We start from the raw sequence: 24519 nt of genomic DNA on the forward strand, positions 1-24519 counted from the left end.
AATGCATCACTGGATTTATTGAAAGGTAGGTGGCTCCAATGTTATCACACCAAAGAGTTGGTGGTTGAGTGAGCGAAATACCAAGTTCAGACAAGAGAGACTACAACCAAAGAAGCTCACAAGTGGTGTTAGCAACAGATTTATATTCAGCCTTTGTGGAAGATCTAGCAACGGTAGGTTGTTTCTTTGAGCCCCATGAGAGAATATGAGAACCAAAATAGACGCAAAAGCCACCAGTGGACCGACGGTCATCTGGACAAGAAGAATCTGAATAACTCTGGGAGGAAAAGTGCTGGGAAGAGGGACGAAAACCACGTCCGGAGCCACGTCCTCGCCTACCCCCTCTATTTGAAACAAAGTGATGGCCACGAGAATACCCAGGTGAGGGAGGTCGGAAAGTAGTGGAATTGGTAGCCAAATTTGTGGAAGATAGTAGTGCTTGGGTATGATGATTTAAACGAGACTCATGATTCAAAAGATAATTGTAAATCTGATGAGGAGAAAAGGACTCTAGACAGGTTGTCAAGGAGGTGACAAGAGACTCATACTCTCTACCAAGTCCGGCTAAGAGATATATAGAAAACTCAAAGTCGGTAAGCGTATGACCAGCCATAGACAGGGTCGAGGCTAAGTTTTTAGCACGACCATAATAACCAGACACGGATTCTGGACCTTTCTTGAGTGTTGCTAATTGGTACCGTGTATGAACGACATGCGTCGAGGACTTGGTAGCAAACAAGCGTTGCTGAGTCATCCAGATATCAAAAGAGGAGGTACAATCAATCACCTTAGCCAAAACAGAGTCAGAGAGAGATGAAGTAAGAGTAGACATCAGCAACTGATCTTGTTGTATCCATCTCTAGTAATCAGGATTTGATTTACTATGTGGTGGAGGTGGTGGTGAAGAGCCATCAACAAATCCAAAGAGTTGATGACCCTTCAAGAACGGAACCATCTAAGTCTTCAAGAGAAGATAGTTGTCTATGGTAAGTTTAGTTGTTATGAAATGAGAAGCAGAAGTAATAAGTGCAGGGTTAAGGGACGGCAGTGGTGGGGGTGGAGGAGGAGAAACAGGAGCGGAGAAGGAGTCTAAGTCGGATTCCATGGGAGAAGATGGATGAAATCTCCTATATGTTGGATCGAGACGTGAGTCCAGCGAAAAGCTCTGATACCATGTTAAGGTGTAAGAAATGCAGACAAGATATTTGATAAAAGGCTAAAGAGAGATTATGTGCAATGAATTGATCTCTCACATTCATTTTCAATAATGACTACACAGTAATAGGCCTGAATATATAGGCCTTTACAGATAACAAACTTGACTATATTTTACTATTTTGTCCTGCCACTCAGCCATTCTGTTATCTTGAGATTCCTCTAGAATATTTGGCAGCTGGCTGATTTCCTTGCTGTGTCCTGAGTGCTGCAATCTAGTGTGCTAAGGAGGAGACGTGGCTATATCATCAATAGTTTGGTTTGGTAGAAAGGAAAAGAAATGAAATATCAGAGAGGATACAGGGTTTTTTGATTTCAGTGAAAAAAGAAAAGAAAAAAAACAAAAAAAAATACTGAAAAAGGGAATAAAGGGTGAGAGAACAAAGGCTAGATAGAGAGAGAACCAAGCCTGAAGAGAGATAGATCCTTGATGGGTCTTGACAGCCTATGGCGAGCAAGGTCCAGTTGACTTCAAGCCGGTTAGCATGGTCGTTAAATGAAGGTAACCGGCGGCAAGAGTGGCGAGTGGCCAAGGTTACAAAGATCTCTAGTGATAGCTTGAACAAAGTAGGCTGAGAGAAGAGAAGAAAAGAAAGAAATGAAAAAAAAAATAACAATAATTTTGAAGTTTAAAACAAAAAAAAGAGAAATTTTGCTGTTCATTGTAGCCCTGTGTCACCAAATCACGACCACGCATTTCGATTAATGTGTTGAGGAGGAAGCTATTTAGGTGGCACCTCGTGGCCGAAGCGATTGTTGTGTGACATCATCATAACGTTATGACTGCACCCTTACCATGTGTTGCCTCTATACTCATTCCCGTCTAACTTGTATTGATTAGGTTAACTCGTGATTTTGGTCAATTCGGGTTGACTGATTTGAATTGGTCTCCATCCCATCGACTTGTTTAACCAATTTGAAAAAATTCATTTTTCAAAAAAAAAAAAAAGTTAAACTCAGAAAAAATAATTAATAAAATTAAAAATTGCTAAAATTTTTAGAAATTTTCAAAAAAAAAAAAAAAATCCTAGGAACTTTCTAGGCGTTTGACAATCTTAGAGTTTTCAAAAAAAAAAAAAAAAATGAAAATTCAATAGTCACAAAAAAAATTTTGAAATTATTCACTAAAGATCATTAGAAAATGTCGAAACTTACAAAAAAATAAAAAGAGGATTTTCTTCACCTATTTTTAATAATTTTTCAACATGTTTTGGCCTTTTAAGTAACATTTTAATGCATCTAGTGTTTGACTACATGACTAATTCTTTCGTGCAAGTGTATGCTTATATGATTTGTGTGTGTGCACCCCTATGAGAAGGAACTTAATAAAATGAGGTTATGCAATCCTCAATCATCTACTAAGGGATAGAGCATCTTTATAAAAAATTCAAACCATTAATTAAATATAAGGGGGATATTAAGTAATTAAAGTGGTTATATGGTGATTGTTTTAGTTCAGGTGCGTATTGTTCGGATTTTAAACATTTTAGCCTTCTACTTCTCCACACGAATTCTCAAGAAGCTACACTACTATGAAATGATATGATAGAAATAAAAGCAAATATTACTTCAATACTAACTAGACAATGTAATATAAATTGTTTTAATGTTAAAATGTTTCAAAGAATTATAAACAGTGTCCATTAAAGTTATAGGCAAGAAAATAAACTCAAAAGCTTAATTATAAAAAATAAATAAAAATATGCCTAACTATTTATTCATTGATATTTAAAATATTTCTTAAAAGAAACCCCATGTTCCATCTGCACATCATGTGGGCCTAATCACAGATTCATGATGCTCTAAGTCTTTTCCATTCATAAACATAGTAATGGAGATGCTGGGCAAATCTAGAGGGGAGTAGGTGTCCAGAAATTCTGAATTGTTCGCCTTTTCTCCTTTTCTTTTTTTTTTTTTTTTTCTTTTTTTCTTCACGAGCTTTCTACAAATTTTACTATACCGCTCACCTCTAATTTTTTTCCCCCCACTTAGCTAAGGTTTAAAGGGTCCATTGAAATCAAGCTGCATAATTGGCGCAGAATATAATCCTTCTACCCTAAACTTTAGTTTTGAATCTATATCATAATCAAAAGCTGTTGGAAGTTTTCCCGGTGAGTTGAACGTTATGGCAAGACATCCCGTTTAATCTTGCTGGTTATGCAACCTGCTCAACAAATCTACGCTGCTGCCTGCCTCCCTTTGCATTTTTCGTTCTTCTCGGAACCCCCGGAAAAGAAAAGCTAAAATAAAGGAGAGCATCAAGAAATGTTAATAAAAAAAAACTTATGATTTTTTTTTGGGGGGTTCTTGAAATGACAAGCCCTGAATATCAGACTAGTTGTACGGCTAAGGTTGCATCCTCCATAATCAACCAATCAGACCTTTCCACGTGTCTCAAGAATTAGCATGATGGAAGGCCAAGACCAACATCACTGAAGCAAAGTTGGATAAAAAGATTAGCTACATCTTCTAAGCATGCAGGGATTCCTGCAGTGGATGGACATCTATTCCTCTTCTGAGCAACATTTTCAACCATTCTGGGGCTCAAATATCAAATGTCTTTCAGTTCACCCTAGGGGCAAATCCAACAAGGTGGTGGGGTTAATTAAAATAGAAATGAATATATACAACAGATATGTAATACAAGAGGGCGTTGGATCCATATACAGCAGCAAAATACTCATAAAATGGTCGAGAATTCATTCCCTTCCCCTCTGTAACCATCCCGGCAGCCCTCCCCAGTCTCAACTCAATGGCATTCGTTAGGCTACATAGAATAATTCACAAAACGTCAATCATCATCTGATAAGCAAACAACGTCAGTTTCCACTCCTGTATGAGTTGGGTTAAGACGTAGGCCACCTGGTGCTCCAAATTCAGATAGGTCCCACGAGTCGAAATTGGAACCCAAATCTGGGAGGGGGGGCAACATGCCTGGCGCATTTGTACCGGTTCTATTGTCAGTATCTGTTTGCAAATTCACCGCAAGAGCATTACAAACAGCAGATTGATAAGCAAGCGATGGCAGTGGTGGCAGTGGCGGCAGTGGTGGCAGCGGCTGTTGCTGTGGCGGTCGAGGCGGAAGTTGTGGTAGCTGTGGAAGCGAAAGAGAAGTTGATGAGGGGTTATTAGATGCCTGTGAACTCACCATTCCGCGTGGAAGTGAAGAAAGGTTGGGTGCCGGCACAGATGTGGAGGGTCTGAAAGGTTGGAGGTGGGGGGCTGGGGCACGAATTTCACTGCCAACTCGGAAACTTCCATTTGGAGGTGTAATGGAGCTAATTTGATGTGGTCTGGTCGGAATGCTCGAGAAAAGTGCTGGGTTATGAACCTGTCCAGGTACCGCAGTAGGCTGCAGGCTGACAGCAGGAAAGCCAACCGATGGACCTGGAAGAAAGGGAGTTCTGGGTGCAGATGTCTGTGATGATGGCTGAAAGAGCTGCATGAAACTTGGTGTTGGTGCTGTTACAGAAAGGTAAATTTAGTAATTTAAAACAGTGTGAAGGACCAGCATGAGCATAATAGAACACAGCACATACAAGCAAAGATGATGCAAATGCAAAACAAACACAAATAAGATTTTATCTACATTCTACACTGCACTGAAGCGAGGCACATGATTACTATATTTACTTTAGACGGGCACAAAATTTTCTTAGTATTGCAAAACAGTCCCAGAAAATGTAAAATAATAATAATTAAGCCTTGCTGAACTGAAAATTGATTAGGCATGCACCAGTGTGTACACGTGGAAAACACCAACGGCCCTACACTTTCCCAACTCTAGGCATACTGAAACTCCTCAACCAGAGAGTCTCCATCCAAGATCTATTATCCTAGGTGTAAAATGTCATATTCTGACATCGATGTGAGATGTTGGACAAAAGAACTTGCAACAATTTATATTATAAGAATTATCCAACAGAATGGGACATTAGCATTTATTTTGAAATTCAACCAAATCGTTCAACCACATACTGCCAGAAACCGTCTCCAACACATCATATTTAAAAAGTCAAGCTGCTCCTTGGAGTCTGAACCATTGTGACACAGGTGGACATGGTTGGGAGTGACACAAACAAGAAATGAAAGGGAGGATTGTCCTACATGTATCAATTGAAAAATCGAATGTGCTCCAAACATTGTTTTTCAACAAATGATTTCAAAGATTGCATTCCGAACGGAAACAAGATTTTGCTAAGTAGGTCTCTAAATCAAGAATGATTAACAAAACAATAATTCATTAAGGGACGATATAAACAATAAAATTAAGCGAAATCTGTATTATTTCTGGAGCCAGTTAGAAGATTAAAACAGTCGACCTCAATATGTTTCATACCTTGATGCATTCTCGGTGCACCTGATGCCCTGAGATCCATGCATTTAGATCTGAAAGCCTCAGCCAAGATTTTATTCATGAGAACTTTGTTGTGATTTGTATCCAGCTCCTTTTTTTTCTGCAGAAATGCAGCTTCAACATCCTGAATTTTACTCTCATACTTGCTGCGGATTTGAGCAACAATCTCCTCTATCTCCGTGTCACAATCAGATTTCAGCTGCAGCTTCTGCACATAAGAAAGATATTAAGCATGAAAAAACATGGACTATAATTGGTTTTTGTTCTGTTTTTTTCTTCTTTTTTTTTCCTTATTTTTGGTTTTCTTTTATAACTGGGGAGCCTTGTCGCCTGGGGACACCCTTTTTCTTTTATAAAATAATGCGAATTTAAAAAAAGAACAGAAACTGACCATATCTTCATGGATCTTGTTAGCTTGTTCCATTTCTTTTCGTATTCTTTCCAATTCATTTTGAAGTGGATCAGGATATAAAGGTAAAGGCACCCGGGTTGCCACTGAGGGTGCAGTTTGTGCAGGACGATTACTGAACTCCAAATTGGAGGAAGCAGTTCTGGCATCTGAAATGAGCGCCTCAAATCCAGCAATAGGAGCACTTACTGGAGAATGGAGTGTCTGCTGACTTACAGCCTGCAAAACAGCTTCATTTGGTTGCTCAACACAGTTCTCTATCTGCAAATTTGGAGCCTGATCATTTTGGGAAGAGGTATGCTCTCCATTACTTTGCTGGTTTACAGTTCCAATAGATGGAGATGATGGCAAATGCGTTGCAGATTGTGAGACAGCTTCATTTAAAATCTCAAGAGCATTCTCAATTGGCCCCGTTGGAGCCTGAACACTCCGGAAACCCATTTGCCCTCCACTGCTTGGCTGATTTTCAACTCGGTTGGCCAAAGGTGAACGAGGTCGACTATGATCAGAAGTTAAATCTGCAGAACTCAACAGCTGCCCTTGCACAACAGAGTCTTCAATAGGTGTTTCATGATTGAAGCAATCAGAATGCACATGCTCCTTTCCTCTAGCTGTTCCATCTTCTTCTTGCACTTCCATAGATGCAGACCGTTGAGAACATTCATTTTGGGGAGCCTGACCAAACAAGGAATATTATAGGTAAAATGCATAGATATCCAATGACAATCTTCAACATGTTCAATAAATCTAGAGTCTAGATAAAGCAGTCCAATGGGGCAGTCAACCAGCTGCATGGTAGCATACGAGCATCCATTACGGGGTTAATTGCAGCACCTTAGCATACATAGTTTTCTTAATCTACATATGAACAAAGTTCTTCATGGTGAAACCAGGAAAATAATCAAAACGGAAAGAGCATAAATTTAAATGTGTAATTTAGCTAAAAAAAACATAAGATTTGATCATAGAAGATTGATGCACCTGAGTTTGGTGTTCAATTCCATTAGATAAAACTAAATCTGGTTGATTTTGACCAGAAGGTATATCTGTAGATGGTGACAGCTCCTGTTGCACCACAGCATCTTTGACCACTTTTTCATTATCAGAGTGATCAGTTTGAAAAGCATCAATTGAATTTAACAAGGGATCAACTTCTCCTGAAGTATTTTTTTCCCCACTAGCTGTAGCATCCCCATTTGGTACTTCATGGGATGGGGACTCTGAAGAACCTTCATTCTGAAGTGCCTGAGAAGAAATTATTGTCAAATGTATCTGGCAATTGCAACAACTATCTCCAACAATTTGTGCAAGTAATCTAGATGAAGTAAAGGGCAGTCAACAAACAGCATGACAGTCAACACATATGATGGAACTGGTCTGGAACAAAAAAAAAAAAATCATCATATTGCATCTTTGACTAACATAAGTTAATAATAAGAAATGACATAAATAAACTAGAAGACTAATGTACCTGACTTGGTGACAATGAACCACCTTGGGCCAAAGACTCCACGGCATGTGAATTTATTGGTGATGGCTCCGGAGAGAGTAAGCCTCCATTGATGGAACTACCAGCTCCATGCAGGTCAGTTGCACAAATAATTGCTTTATCAGAGGCCAGAGAAACTGCTTCATTATTCTCCCTCTCCATTACAGGAGTCACTCTTTCTATAAGCTGACCACCCCCAACCACTTCATCACCAGAAGTCTCTGCAACTTCCACTGGAACTGCCTCAACTGCCATGTTTGATATAGCTCCGTCACCAATATGCTCAACAAAAAGTTGATTCACAGAACCAACATTAATAGGATCAACAGAACTTCCTAATCTGTTGTGCCACTCAATCCCAACATCGGACGCAAGATTAACTGCTCTATCTGAGGGCACAGGAACTGCTTCATTATTCTCCCTGCTTGACCCCATTGCAGGCACCACTTTATTTATAAGCTGACCATCCCCAACCACTTCATTAGTAGCAGTCTTGGAAACTTCCAATGGAACTGTCTCAACTGCTATGTTTGATGTAGCTCCACCATGAATCTGCTCTTCAAAAGGCTGATTCACTAAGCCAACATTACTAGGATCAATAGAACTTCCTATGTTGTTGTGCAGCTCAATTCCAGCATCGGATGCCTCTCTTGAGGCCAAAATTTTACTTTCATCATTTTTATCCTTTGCATTTTCAAGCATTGTCCTCTCAATATGGATGCAAGATGCCCCTATTTTTCCAGGATCAGAACCATAAATTTCAGATGGTGCCACATCAATCCTAGGCATGCTATCCACAATTCTATCATAGCACTGTTCAATAGATTTATGCAAAGGCAACTTACCTAATGATTTAATTTGTGCACAGGACATGACTTCCTGCAACCGATGTGCCTCTTTCTGCTTCAATTCATTCCTAGCAGCATGCTGTTCAGCCTCAAGACCTTTAAGCCCTTGAGCCATTTGACGCCTGTGTTCTTCCATTTTTACTTGAAATTCTCCATCCAAAATCTTTATCTTGTCAGTTCTCAATGGAATATGACTATACATAGAGCGAATAAGACCCAACTCCACTTTGTACGAATTTTCCAGCTCTTCCTTCTTCTCCTGGCAACTTTTGTAGAACTCCTTAACTTCCTCCTTTTGCTTTTGTAGGAGTTTACTCATCCGCTTGTGATATTTCTGCTGAATATGTCTTATACTTAATATTGCTTTATCTGACAATTTAGAATCCGGTGCCCATTCCTGCTGGGAATGGACCTGTTTATCATAGCATCCTTCACTTGATAATCTCTCTTCTGTCTCTACCTTTGGCTTTAATGTGCTAGATACTGTATGCAGGTCTTTTGCAACATCTTTAGCCAACAATGTGGAATCTTTTAGAAAATCAGATTCCTTGACACGCTCTGTATGACATAGAAACAATCTTTTAAGAAACCGTAGCTTTGAATAGATGGATTCAGCCTCCTCATCCTTGCAGACAAAATTTAAATGCTGTCTTGCCAATGCAAGCGATTCTTTGCGATCAATTTTATGCTTCACCATTGAAGCAGCAGCCCAGCACTGAAATTTTCAGACTAAACATTAGCCATAACTAAAAATGCTAATCATAAACGTAAAAGAGATCTGCACAAAGGAGAGGCAGGGCACACTAAACATGAAAGAGAAAGTTTAGTGTATGCAAGAGAATTAGTTCTTACAGTCATAAGCATTTCTTCTCTTACTTGAACATCTATACTACATAATTTAAACACACAATTAAGATAGCTTGTACAACCGCATGACATTCAAGATATTGCTAAAACTGACAACTAGCACGCCATCCAAAAAAAGATCAGATTGCACATATAAAATTCTCAAATAAAATCATGCTGATATATTATGAAGTTACAAGACATATCTCTTTAAACTCATGCGAGTTTGTGTGAAAAAAGAAAAGTACTTGGGTTCAAGTTACTATAATAGAGTCTTCATGTATGTACTTGGAGAAACAAGGATGTAGTGCAAGCTTTCAATATTTAATAATTTATGTTCTAGTATAATTGCAAAATGGCTACTCATCCACGACTTGTAACAAACAGCACAATTGTTGTTAATATATTATTTACTAACATGTCAAGTTGCTAGGAATAAGGCACATCACAAAGTTTGTCTTTCTTTCTTTTGGGTGCAAAACTAACAAGTTTCGGATGTCTTTGGAGCTTTTACATAATTAGCAAAGGGTATTTTGATAATACTAACCAGTAAACAGTTGAACTTTCATTGCAATTAGTAGAGATGCCATCTTAACAATTTTACAATTCTTTCATTAGATTAGAAGTAATAATTGTTAAGAGCACTTAGCCAATTGGAAAATCTAATCAGATCAAAAAGTCTCCTTCTCTATTTATTTATGTCAAAAATGACCATTGAGCCATATCATATGCTCCTAGCATGTCACAATTTATCCTCAGTGACCCTCAAAGTTTGAGTGACCAAATTGGCAAGTTTATAGACTTCACATGAGTGGTTGAAATGAGCTTCTGTACAAGCTTCATGTGAATAAAATGATAATCTACTTCAATGTGTTTTGCACTCTCATCAAGGAATGGATTAGAGGAAATAGGAATAGCAACTTGATTATCCATATCAACCCCATTGGATAAGAACATGGAAAACCAAGCACTTCAAACATATTCTTCGGCCAAACTAGTTCTCATGTAGTGTGAGCTATGGACCTATATTCCAACCCAGCACTTGATTGGGCCACTTCAAATTATTTCTTGCACTTCCAAGATGCCAAACACAATAGGCACTTCTACCAGAAGGTCACCTGGCCCAATTTGCATCCGTTTATCCTTGAATATGACTGTAACCTTTAACACAAGAGACCTCTCCCACACACACCTTCAAGGTGCCGCAGGATATGAAAGATTGATCATGTTGAGTGATTAGAAGGCAATTTAACTTCCCTCGAAGTCTTTGGTGTCAATAGGGTCAACCAAATCACCATTATCTAGGAATAAATTGCTCTTAAGATCCATTTGTATCAACAAGTTTGGATCCCAATCTCATCTAAAAAGATCTAGAAACATACTTATTTTAAAAAAATATGAGATCTTGATACTTCTATGCACAAGAAGCATTTCAACCGTTCAAAATATTTAGTCAAAAATTTTGTTAGTAAAAACTGCTTCAAACTCTACTCTGATTATTTTTTGATAAACAAAGAACCGTATTAGAAGAAGATTAAAAAAAAACAGGTCCTTAGACCACAAGGCTCCCTGCTTTGTGAGGGTAGGTGGAGGGTCATTACGGGGTATGTAGCCCTACCCATTTTATATACAACATAAAAAAAGGAAAAAATAAAAATAGGGAGAATAAGAATGATGGGGTTCGGCAGCCATTACCCCTTTCGTTTGCCAACATGGTGACACGTGGATGGCCCCTAGATGTCTACGATGTTTGCTAACCATTGCAGGAACCTATGGAAGTATCTTGAAGAATTTTCAGCATAAGAAGACCCGAGTTTGTGACTTTGCAATTCCGAGCTCAAGACTCTTGTGAGCCCCACACAGACCCATTGGGCCTCAAACGGCTCCTCTAGGCCCCACATAATTTGGGCCTCCATCAGCATATGCTTCGTATTTAAAGTTATAATAATTATTTAGTCAACTTAGCTTGCAAGAGTGTGTGCTTAGTATTTAATAGGTCTAGTAAGATGAATTATTTAATAGGTTTTGTAAGTTGTGAGTATTTATTGTCTTGTAAGTTGTTATGTTAGTAAGTTGTGTAAGTGTTAGTTTTCCCCATGCCCTGTCCCCCATGCTTATGGAGATATTCAATGTCTTGTCTCCTTGTTCTAAGTTAAATATTTCAATTGTAATAGCTGGAACAGCAGCCAAGTATTGTTATTGAAATTTAAAAGACTTTGTCTTTGTTAAAGCTTTAAGCTTTGTCTGATCTTAGTGATTGAGTGGCGAGAGGCTACGTTTGTTCTCCTCGGAGATCAGTTGATATGAGACCACATTTCATACATACAACAGCACCTTCACTTGTTCAAATATAATTTCAAGGATTTCTTGGTTGAGATTCAGATTCGTGGTGATCATTGCTAAGTTATCCAGCGTTTTCCCACGATAATATTGTTATAAACCAATCCTTAACTTACTTGAGAACTCTTGTTTAAAGTTCCATAAGCTTTAGCTGAACAAAACCCTTGAATCCTTGCATTTGTATTCAAACCCGTAGCAAGTCAGTCAACTAACCCTAATGGTCAGTAGGCTAACTTGGGTCAGGCAACTAACCCCTATGGTCAGTCGACTAACCTTTTACTGCTCTCAGCATTTTGTCTAAAATCTCAGACAGTCGACTGAGGACCTATCATCAGTCGACTAACCCAACACTGCCACTCCAGAATTCAATTTAAAAATTCTATAGGCGAATGACCCTGAGCCGCAGTCGACTAAAGACACCCAGAACTTTAAATTTTCAGCATTTATACACTTATTTGCTTGTCAATTGTGGGAATATTATTGTGATATCATAAACTTATATTCTTGAATGATTGAATAGCATCTTCATAACATACTACTTGATTCCTTTTTGAAAGAACCTTTGAGAGTGGATTATGAATCAAACTATATACCTTTTCAAAATCCTTGGAAATGTGAGATAAAGCATGATTTATTTGTGTAAGTTTGGTTGATTCAATTCTTATTATAAAGTGTTTCATATGTATGTGTTGATCGAGGGTTGAAACCCGTAGGACTAGGTCACCCAACCCCGTCTTACATCAAAGAAATCCTCATTTTACAAAAAGAAAACCAGCTACAAGACCACAGAAAATAACTCAATGAAACAAAGCTAACCAATTGTGTTGTGAGAGCTAACCAATTGTGCTGTGAGTCTTCCAAAGAAACATGTTGAAAGAAAACCACTTGGCAACACCCACAGCAGCGCAAGATAAACTACTCCAGTCCAACCAAACACACCAAATAAAAGTCAAAACAGTGCACTGCCAAGCTTTCCAATCCTTCTAGTAGCCAAGTCCCCTGAGTACAATAGTACAAAAGCCTTCAATGTGGAGGGGGAAACCCAATTTTTACCAAAGATATTAAATAATTTATTCCGACAACCAATGTGTAAAGGCAATGAAAAAACAAAGGTAAGCAAGTCTCCGCACTCAACAAAGGGCACAAACATGTGGCACACGACCTTATTAGGTTTTCTCTTCTGAAGCAAGTCATCCACGTACACAAACAACAAATTCAAAGCAATTTGCTGCACATTGCTAAAGGCTATACTCAAGCACTATTGCCCTAAGACCAAACCATGCTCTGAGAGATTGCTTCAAACCATACACAATTTTTTTTGGACGACTCACCAACAAAATTTACCTTTCCAATACACATCCAATGACATCCAACACAAATTTACTAACAAACCAGGCACCAGCTCCCAAGTATCATTATCCTGCGAATTATTCATCTCTTCAAGTATCACCCCCCCCCCCCCCCCCAAGGCCCCAAAAAAAAACCAGATTAGGATAAGGCTTCAAAAACAAACTTGGGAAGGAAAAAAGCTAAACAACAAAGTAGTAACAAAATAGTATTATAAGAGTGACAAGAAATCATAACAAACAAAACTACAGATTGGCTGCTGAGACTCATTGGCCACAACAAATTTTCAAATGAGATGAAAGAATAAATTTGCAAAATACACCTCCAACCTTATCCATGCATTTGCGTCCCACCAAATTGACTGCATGTTAAGTTTTACTTTTCATAGCTTTATGCCAAAGGGAATTCTCCCTCTAACAGAAAAAACCATAACCATAGTGGTGTAGGAAGAGAAGCAAGAATTTGGACAGATCATTTTGACCCAATTTGGAGGCTTATGTCAAAGAATAGGGTCAATGGATTATTGGATTCTAAACCCAAGTGTGCTTAGATTAGTTGTTTATTACGTGTGTTTAATTTTCTTGTAGTATGATTATGTAATTTGGGGACTTTCATAATATTTTGTATTTTAGGGGCATGTTTGTAATTTTATGCAATTTTAGGGGAAGATGTGTACTTTCATGTGTTAGAGGCTTTCGTATAAATAGCGTATCAAAAGCATGTAAGAGATGAATATTGTTGAATTCAAATTGAGATTATGTGCTCATTTCTCCCAAGTGTCTCTACTTCCCCTTCTCTTCTCTCCTCAAGTTCTTCCTAAATTCTCCCTAGCAGAAAATTGTAGATGATGCCGTGTCTTTTGGTATTAGAGCCCAACCATGATTACATCATTCTTCCATTTTCAATCCCCCACTCCCAACCCCCCCCCCCCCCCCCCCTCTTCTTCCTTTTCTTCTCCTTCCCCTTCCATTCTTTGCTCAAGTTCTTCCTAAATTCTCCCTAGCAGAAAATTCTAGATGATGTCATGTCTTTTGGTATTAGAGCCCAACCATGATTACATCATTCTTCCATTTTCAATCCCCCACCCCCACCCCCCAAAACTCTTCTTTGCTTTTCTTCTTCTTTCTCTCCTCCTCCCCTCTGTTCCTTACCCTCTGCTGCCTTCTAATTCTATTCTGTAGTTCTGCTTCAGCTTCTTTCTCTCTGTAGTTTTCTAATCCTCCTCCCTCCTTAGCTTCTCCTCTTCTTCTAATTCTCTCCCATAAATCTCTAAATTCTCTCTTTTTTCTGGATTCAAATAGCTGTCCTACATCAAAATCACTGCAAATCACTTCCATTTTTTGCCAATCTTGCTTCAAACCATATAATTCCAACAACCAAGTGTGGAAATAGCAGGAAAATCCCAGGAAGCTGAAGCACTGTTCATCTATAACTTCCAGCCAAATTACAGTCATAGCATCAAACTTTGAACACTGCTTTCCAAGCGTGATTGCATAGCACCACCACTACCATCAGAGGCAGAAACCGCTGATTAGCCACTCACCCAAAATTCATCACCTTCTGAACCTTTATGCCCCCATGCATCAGTGAAAGAAGCTCCATCCTTCACTACTCTTGAACAGATTCTAGTGCGTTTCTCATCACACCACCACCCGCCATTGCAATCACCTAAAGGTCACCGCCGGCAGCGCACAGCCTACGCACCAGCAAGGAGTGTCTGACTGAACTAAACTATCCTGCATATTCCCCCTTCACAATAAATAGCCTCCATCTGTGAGATTTGGGTTTTCTTCCATGATATTTGATCCGCAGCGTGATATTTTGATTGTAGACATCAGCTTTTGCAAGCAAGTGTGATAATTTAGAGTCAAGTTTGTGGTTTGCATTAGTAGATTGAGGGTTATTAGTAAATTGCAACATGGTGACTAATAAAACATGGAGAATGTCCTGCAGACAATTAGTCTATTACTAATCCTTTGAACAGACTAAAACTGAAGTTGCTCACTTTAGTACATGGATTTTCCTACTAAACAGGAAGGTGGCATAGCGCTTTACCACATACTTTTGAGTGAATGCCAAAATGATCATTTGAGTGAGGGAATTAAACAGTTTCAGATTTTAATGATGACGATTCTCCTGAAGAATTTGATGATCAAGTATATTGTTTGGAGTACTATTTCCAATGGTATGACATGAATGAAACCACAAAAATGTATTCAGCTGAATTAAAATTGAAGGGAATTTCCTGCATTTTGTGGATTAGACAATAGGAGATTTGATGAGATAACAACATGGTATGAGACAAAGTGAGCCATGCAGGAGCAACTTCTACCTTCCAATTACCAGAAACATGTTCATCTCTAATTCTTTGATTGGAAGGAAGAATAAAGGCAGTGACAGAGTACACTAGTAAGCTCTATCATTTGGCTAATCATGCCAACTTAGAACGGAAAAAGGATGAGATGATAGCTTTTCATAGGAAAGGACTGAATTCATCTATTGCCTCCAAGTTTTCTGTGGCCTCATTACAACTAGGGATGCAATGCAGCCATACAGTTTGCCACTATGATCAACAAAGATATGCAATGTTATCCTCCTAGAGCTGCATCAACCCTTCAGTTTAAGAAGAGTACTAGCGGAGTTGTTGAAGAGAAGTCAGTTGAGCAATTGAGTAAAGGAGTTCAAATTAATGCCCCTTGGAAGACTCCTGAGCATTTCAGAACAACTTCCAGGGTCCAACTATCAATAAAATGCTTCAAATTTCAAGGATTTGGGCATTGTGCTGCTCAAGTTACCAAGTCATGGCTGTTGCCAAAAAAAAATGATGATGATAATGACATTCAAGTAGTTCAAGCTGAAACAGAAATCCCAAGCAGTATTAATTTGAACTCCATGATATGCTCTCGTCCCACAAGGTTCAAGAAAAGATTTTGGAGGTGAACTAGCATTTTTAAGACTCAGGTGATTTGTCAAAAGAAGCTTTGCACTTTGGTTGTTAATCCTCCTCATTGTCCAAATGTAGTTTCCCTGCTGTTAGTTCTTTCCCCCAATTTTTTCCACAATGAAAGGCTGCAGAGTTGCTTGTTTCCCTGCTATTTTCTTACTTTTTCCTCCAACTTTCCAAGATGAAATTTTTGTTGAATCTGATCTTTTTTCCATTTCTTGCAATGAGCTCTCAATTCTCAAAAACAAAAATTAATTTCCTGCTGCAGCTGCTGATTGTTTCTGTTCAATAATCAAAAAACATGTCTGATGGGGAACCATAAGGGCAGAAAAAAGATTTTGTTTGGAACATAAAAGAAGTTGATGGAGAAAAATATTTTAGATGAAAATCTAGTAATCAAACACGCAATGGAACTGTCTCAAGGCTTAAGCATCATTTGGTGGGTACAAGAAAGGGAATGAAACATGACCAAAAAATTCCTCAAGATGTGAGAAATGAGTGCAAGCTCGCTATTGAAAAATTCCAAGATAAGTCTAAAAGAAATTATCTCCTTGAAGAGATTGTGATGGGTCTAGGAGGAGGGATTGAGAGTTCTTCTCCATAAATGGGAGATTTAGAGAAAAGAGCGAGGAGGAGAGGGGGGCCGGGGGAGATTTTAATCCTATAATTAGAGGTCCAATGGATAAGTTCTCATCTCCGCACACTTAACAAACTACTCTAAACACAAAATGGAAGAAAGAATAGAGAAATAAGGTATTTTGGAAAGTTTGGCGTTGTGTGTTCAACAATACTCTTCCATTTGGTTCAATTTATTAATTATTTTAGAAAATACAGTCCAAAAAAGTCTTACACCTTGACGCCCTGAGGCATATGCCTAGCCTCCCAAAGGGTAAAACACCTCATCTAACGCCTTCGTTTTTTAAAACATTGCTTCCTTTGAAGATTTATCATTTTCTTTGGGCTGCCCATGCTTATTTACTAAGAAGGTTTAAACATGATGGACATAAAATTTCTCATTCCTCTCCAGTAACAAGAAGTACAATTTCATGCCATCTTGTGCTCTTCCACTTAGTGAATTGATGTGTACCACTGTACCACTTTTTGGAAGGAGGGAATTAATGTCAGAAGCGGGTATTGGATGAGTTGAATAATTGGATAAACTGAGAGACCAAATCACAATGTTAGGTCTCGTCTATTTATATAATATGTCAAGTAAATACCAATGACCATAATACCTTCACTGACTGACGTGTACCAACATTATACTAGTGCATACTAATAATGGTACAATGAGCAACTAGCCATTAACACTCCACCTCTAGTTGGAGCATATGTATCATATGCTCCTAGCTTGTTACAAAGAATTTAATATGAGCATCCCCCAAGGCTTTAATAAATTAATCAATAAGCTGCAAATCAGACTTCACATGAGTGGTGGTAATGAGCTTTTGCACAAGTTTCTCCAAAACAAAGTGGCAATCAACGTCAATGTGTTTTGAAGATTCATGGAAGAATTGATAAGAGGCAATATGAATGGTAGCTTAGATAATCACCATCAACTCCGTAAATTGAGAATGCGAAAAACCCAGCTCTTCCAAGATGTTCGTCAACCAAACAAGTTCACATGTAGTGTGAGCCGTCAGGCTTTGACTTGACACTTGACCTAGCCACCATAGTTTGTTTCTTACTCTTCCAAGAAACCAAATTACCACCAACAAAGATACAATACCTGGTTGTGGATCTTCTGTTAAAAGGTCACCCAGCCCAATCTTCATCAGTATATCCCTGAATATGAGTGTAAATGGGATCCTAACATAAGAGACCTCTTCCAAGTGCACCTTTGAGATATCTCAAGCTGCGAATTATTGCATCGTAGTGACTTGTTCTTGGACAATCACAAAATTGACTCACAACACTTGTCGCAAAAGATATATGGTTGAGTTATTGTGAGATAATTCAAATTTCCAACTGTCTCCAATACTATCCTAGGTCAGGCAACAAATCACCCAAATCTAACACTAGCTTACGATTAGGATCCATAGGTGTGTCAATAAGTTTAAATCCCAACATCCCAATTTCATCTAAACTATCAAGAACATACTTCCTTTGTGACAAGATGGTTCCTACACAAGATCTTGATATTTCTATACATTAAAAAAAAAAAAAAAAATTCTACATTGGTACCAAATCCTTGGTCCGAAATTTAGTCTGTAGGAAATTCTTTAAGCCCTAGATACCGAATCATCATCATTAGTAATCACAATATCATCCACATACATAATAAGTAGAAACCTACTGGATGGAGTATAATGATAAAACACAAAATGATACACTATATACCATCAAATTCCAAACTAAAGTGCTACAACATTGAACAAACCACGCCTTGAGAGACTGTTTTAAACCATATATAGTAGTCAAAGGCACAAGGCGCACTGAGGCACAGAGGGTACTTGGAGCCTAGGCGCGACGCGCGAGGTGAGGCGCACAATTATTAAAGTTGTGAACAATGCTGATTTGGTGGGTAATTGATATAACAACACATCAACAGTTATACTAGAATTTAAAATGCCAAAATATTTAATAGTAATTATGACAACCAAGTACCAAGTTCCAAGTGAAACAATCATAGTTCAACATAAGTAATTATGCATGCAAGATTTCAAGCTTCAAATTAGAAATGAAATAAAATTGCCAGGCTGAAGGCCCAAAAGCATCATCAATATCAAAAGAAAATAAGACAATAAAACAGCAGTTAAATTCAGTAAAAAAAAATGTATTAATATATTTCAGAAAAATGTATAGTTTGTACCCTGCATTTCAAAAAAAAAAATTACAAAACAGCAGCAAAATTCAGTAAAAATCGTTATATGTTAATTATAAAGTATAAACTTGCACCAAACTACATAATTAATGCAAGTTAATATTATAAGAAGAAGCAGCCGGAAGGAGGAAGCAAAACTGAAGAAGAACTGAAAAAGAAGAAGCAGAAGAACTGAAAAAGAAAAAGAACTGAGAAAGAAGAAGAAAACGATGACGACAACTTACTAGTTTGAAAATCGAAGGAACTTGATGACTCACGAAGGCTCGAATCTCAAGCTCCTGCTGGTTTGTAGGCTCGAAAACGAACTAACGAAGGGCTCCTGCTGGTTCGAAGGCTCAAAGAGGAACTGACAAAGGGCTCCTGCAGGTTTGAAGGCTCGAAGATGCAGAGTTCCCGCTGGTTTGAAGGGTTGAAGACGAACTTCTCGTGCTGGTTCGAACTTCGAAGGATTGAAGATGAAGGGCTCCTGCTGGTTTCATACTGCTTCGAAGGATCAATTGGTCGAAGACGAACTTCGACTGCTGGTTTCGTGCTGCTTAGAAGGGTCGAAGACGAAGGGCTAGGACTGGGGCTGGTTCTGGCTACGTTTTGTTTCTTAACAGCTTCAAAATTTCAAGGCGTGACTCACTGTGCCTAAAGAATCAGTGCGTCTATCTGTGCCTCTTGAAGGTCACCTCACCTGAAGAAGGATGAGGCGCTAGCTTGCTCACCTCGCTGCGCCTCGTGCCTAGGCTCGCCTCAAGCGTGCTTTTAACTACTATGAAACCATATAATGACTTGTTCAGCCGAAACACTAAGACTGACTCACCCTGAGCAACAAAGCTAGATGGTTACTCCATATAGGCCTCCTCATGAATATCACCATGTAGGAAAGCATTCTTTATATCTAACCATGTATAGGCCACGATAGCTGGTCGCTAAAGAGATGAACAAACGTACTAAAGCAAGTTTGGCCACATTGGAGAATGTTACAAAATAATCCTCACCATACACCTAAGTATATCCCCTTGTAACAAGGTGGGCCTTTAATCAAGCCACAAACCATCTAGATAACTGGATTGACCTTCATTGTGTACACCTAGCGGCTACCAACTTCAAACTTATTAGGAGGAAGAGGTACCACCAACTCCCAAGTATCATTATCCTATAGCACATGCATCTCTTCAATCATTGCGTTCCACCCAGAATGGAAGAAATAGACATTGGAAGAGCAGCAGAAGAAAGAGTACTAGCAAAATAGTAGTTTGAGGGTGATAAGAAATCATAACAAACAAAATTAGAGATTAGATGTAGGATACAAATGTGTTTACCTTTGGAAGAGCAATAAAAGGATTAACCACTTGGGAAATAGGATTCATCTGAGGAAGAATCCTAAGGAACCAGAGGCAAAGAAGTGGAAGCTGGTGAAGACTCCCTTCCCTAGAGTTGCTGTGTGTAGACATTCAAAAATTGGGATGATCCAAGGGATGAGAAGGGCTTGAACTGGATGAAGATGTAAGAGGACTAGGCAGAGAAAATAGGTTAGGATCAGGAAGGACTTGAACTGGATGAATATGTAAGAGGGCTTTGCGGAGAAAATAGGTTAGGATCAGGAAGACTAAGCAGAGGAAGGGACTCAACAAGATCAACAAAAATCAAGGAATTAGAATATTATGGTGTACACTTAAAAAAGGTGACATCAACAAAAGACAAAGAATCAATGTAAAGTAAGGTTATCAACATCTATATCCCTAGTATTGGAATAAACCAGAAAAATATATTTGATAGCACGAGGATCCAACTTATCCGTTTCTGGATTTAACTAATGGACAAAGGACACATCGAATATACAAGAGAAAAGGAGCCTTAGTGATAACTAAATATGGGATTTTACCCCAAAAGACAGAAGATGGCATTTTATTGAGATGAGAGAACAAGCGATGAGCACAACATCACTCCAAAAAATTTTAGGGACATTCATTTGATACAATAGGATTCAAGTGACTTCAAGAATATGTTTGTTTTTCTACTTTGCAACTCCATTTTTTTGTGAAGTTTGGGCACAAGATATTTGATGGATCAAGCCAAAGTTAGTCATATAGGCAGTGAGTATGAAGCACTCCTTAGCATTATCACTATGAAGTAACTGCACTAGCATATCAAACTGAGTCCTTATTTGAGAAAACAAAAGATATTGAACAATTCAAAATTATCTTTCATTAAATACAACAGAGTCATTCTAGAGTAGTCATCGACAAATGTAACAAAGTACTGAAACCCCAACTTAGATGTGGCACTACTAGGACCCCAAACATCGAAATGAACAAACATAAAAGGGCTAACAACTCGTTTACCGACTCGAGAAACAAAGGGAAGATAGTGATGCTTTCCAAATTGGCAAGACTCACATTCAAGGCTAGACATGGAATGCACAGTAGGAACTAGTTGTTTTAACATGCCCAATTATGTATAACCATGACAACAAGCAATAGGAGAGAGCAGCTCAGAGTAGTAAAGTCCACTAGCCTCATGTCCTATGCCAATCATCTTCCTCATCTTCAAATACTGAATAACAACGAAATCAAGAAATTTTACAGAACAATTTAGAGACTTTTTAATTTTACTAACAGACATAAGATTGAAGGAGGATTTAGGAATGTACATGACAGAAGAAAGAGAGATGGAAGGAGTAGGATTTGTTGTTCCTATCCCAACTGCAGTACCCATTAGCAAGGTAACTTGAGGTATATGTTTAGAATATTGGAGGGCAGAAAAAATGTTGGTGTTACCTGTCAAATGGTCAATAGCAGCAGAGTCAATAACCTAGGGACTTAAGGGAGAGATACCAGATGACAAACAGATGGTAGGATTACCTTTTTAAGCAGAGAATGCAACGTGATGAAATGCTTATTGGGATGCCTGACACTGCAGGAACCTTGAATACTCCTCTAAGATAGTTAAAGTACGTTGTTCACCCGAAGAAGTAACTGATGACAAAAACACATTTTGGGATTTGGGGACTCCATCCCAACACATATACCACTTTGATAGAGCAGTAAATCATAACTACACAACGAAAGACATGTTTTTGGAATTCACCAACTCTGTCCCAACATAAAACCTTCAACAGCTGATGCAAACCACAAGCACTGGATGAAGAAATCAGAAAGACAGAAAATACCACTATTTTAAGCCCCAATAAACTCAATATACATTCACAAAAACCTTTGGGAAGCATCAAACCCTCATCCTTTAAAATACATACCACCTCTTAATCAAGGTTATAAATTTGAATTTTGATTAAGAGTCCAAGGCTAAGAGAGTGTGGAAATTTTGATGTCGATGTCAATTTCAATTTTTTGATTTAAATAATGATAGGAATTAGCAGTTAAGGATGAAATTCTTTTTTATGAAATTTTTGAAGAAGTTAGGAAACATAATAATGCATATTTTAGGGCTAAAAATATTATAAATAAAAATACATCAATGACATGTGCTACCTGTAATATAAGAATCATATTAATCAAGCTCAATTAATGTTAATGAAATTCATAAATTAGTTAAATCTTATTTATTAAATGAAGAAAGATAACTTATAGACATATGGTCAAATAAAATGTTGTAGCTAAAAAAAAACAGGGCAGCCCAGTGCACAAAGCTTCTACGTATATGGGGTCTAGAGAAGGGGCAGACTATGATGGGTCTATAGTACGCAGCCTTACCTTGCATTTTTCAAGAGGAAATAAAATGTTCCAGCTAATTTCTAAACTGCTTTCATGCAATTTCCAGTTTCTGAAAGTTGTCATTCATATACTTATAATTATCTTTAGCTTCAACTGGAAGGAAAAAAAAGTTTAAGAGAGAAATGTCAATTTTGGTTTCAAATTTTCAAATTTTAATTTCAAGGAAATTTTATTTGTATAGTTAAAATTTCAACGAATTTTGCTGAAATCTAAATTTCAAAAGATTCCTGGAACTTTGATGGGAATTTTGCCAAATGGAAATTGCTTGCTATTTCGATTTAATATCAAGGGTGATTGAAAGCAATAATTTTGAAATTTAAAATCATGCTCCCAAATAATCACATGAACCTTTTTTCCCTCAATCCTGAACGAAAGAAAATCTCCCATGAGTCTCAATACTCCTGGCTACCCCTACTAGAACTCTAAAATTTTAGCAGAAAATAAAGGGGGGCACTCAAGAGACAAGCATGAATGAAGGCAACACAACCATCTAGAGAAAAAATAGCACCCTTCAACCCATTCAGACACTTGCCCCCTTCTCCAACATCGGTGCCCAAAGCCCAAAAAGACCTAGGATTACCACCCAAGGAACCTGTAGATAAAGGTCAAAAACCACTCTAAAATTCCATGTCAAGCTAAGGAGATCAATTCCAAAGATCTACAAACACTCAGGCTAATACCAGCTATCACCTATTTTCTATATCTATTTTTATGCCTGAAACCAAGTAAAGGATTCCTTATGATCCTTTGAAAATAAAAAAATAAAAATTGTGTCCTCTGCAAAAGATGAGACACGACAGCCCCCATATTCCAAACCTTGACCCTTCTCATAGAGCATCTATCCACCACCTTATCTACCAATCTACTCAAGATATCGACCACAAGAACAAATAAGAAAGAAGAAAGCAGATCCCCTTGTCTAACATCTCTTGAAAACCTAAACTACGACATAGGTTATCCATTAATAATGACAACCAAAAAAAAAAATTACTTTGGACAAGTACCCCCTGATCCAATCCCACAAACTCTCCCAAAAACTGTCCTAGCCATGACCTTATATAGGAAATTCCAACTAACTTGATCGTAAGCCCCATTTTTTATATAGAAAAAGAAAGTTACACTAATGAGAAAAGGATTTACAAGAGGAAGAATGGGATATCTCCCAAAGAAAATCTGGAACAAACCACAAAAAACAACTAAAACCTACAGGAAAAGGAAAAATTCAACAAGCCAGCCCATTCATCCAATCTCTTTGAATCTCCTGGAAACTATTTCCTCTAAAAAAAAATCAAAACCAACACACCACATTGATGCTAAAAGATGGATCTTATTTAGACCAGCTCCCAAATTAATTTCTCCTAAAGAATGTCCCTGCATTACGTTCCATCCATATCCCCCATAAAACTGCAAATAGAACACACCTCCATAAGGCTGCCCTATCCTTCCTTCAACCAAAACCTTTAAAAGAAACGGCAAGTAAGTCTTCCACCAATACAGAGCATACCCAACTCTTACCCATAATACCAAACAGCTTATTCCAAATGCTCCAAGCAAATTCGCAATGTAAAAGGAGATGAAAAGCTGTTTGAGAGTCCTCGGAACAGAGCACACAAACATCGAGAGAAAGAGCCTTCAAAGGTCTTCTGTTTTGCAACAAGTTGTTCATATTAATTTTAATAAGCACAACCAACCAAGTGAAAGCCTTGGCCTTCCATATTATAGGAAATTGCAGCAAAAAGCATTTTGAGCTAAGAAATATGTTAGCTCTAAGGCTTCATTAAATTGGTTTAGATGACAATAGACTATTCTGAACTAATGACTTTGGTTTTAAGTTGTGATTCATTGGGTTTTAAGCAATTAGAGCTTGAAGATCCTTTATTTATCTTTTTGTATTTCTCTCTCTCTCAATTGTAATTTGGTGTGCTTAAACTCTACTTTTATTTATCACCTTATGGTGCACCAAAAAAAAAAAAATTTTCATAAGTGTTCAGGTTTAAAAGGAATTTGAAATGATATAAGAATGGGCCGTCTCATGCACAGTGCTGAGGAACAAGTTGACAGTGCTGAGGAACAAGTTGACCAAGGATGATCAACTGGACCCTAGGCTAAATGTGTCTAATAACTAGCCATGGGTCGACCAGCCCAGAAGAGCAGTCAACGTTGGACTGGCCCAGAAGA

At 38.1% G+C, this 24519-nt stretch overlaps 1 protein-coding gene across 4 annotated transcripts in view; it reads right to left on the minus strand.

Moving 5' to 3' along the window:
• Positions 1–3714: 3714 nt before the first annotated feature.
• Positions 3715–24519, minus strand: part of LOC131149042 (helicase protein MOM1) — a 102051-nt gene continuing 81246 nt past the window's right edge. For 3 of the 4 annotated variants that reach the window (XM_058099083.1, XM_058099085.1, XM_058099084.1), the window contains exons 17-21: positions 7453–9033; positions 6963–7226; positions 5964–6656; positions 5555–5780; positions 3715–4677 (exon numbers count right to left, since the gene is read on the minus strand). In XM_058099083.1, the coding sequence (XP_057955066.1) occupies positions 4007–4677; positions 5555–5780; positions 5964–6656; positions 6963–7226; positions 7453–9033 (3435 nt within the window). In that variant the 3' untranslated portion in view covers positions 3715–4006. The remainder of the gene's footprint in view (positions 4678–5554; positions 5781–5963; positions 6657–6962; positions 7227–7452; positions 9034–24519) is intronic. The other variant, XM_058099086.1, reaches the window with a different exon arrangement.

This window comes from Malania oleifera, chromosome 2, assembly GCF_029873635.1.
Source record: "Malania oleifera isolate guangnan ecotype guangnan chromosome 2, ASM2987363v1, whole genome shotgun sequence".
Lineage (NCBI taxonomy): Eukaryota > Viridiplantae > Streptophyta > Magnoliopsida > Santalales > Ximeniaceae > Malania > Malania oleifera.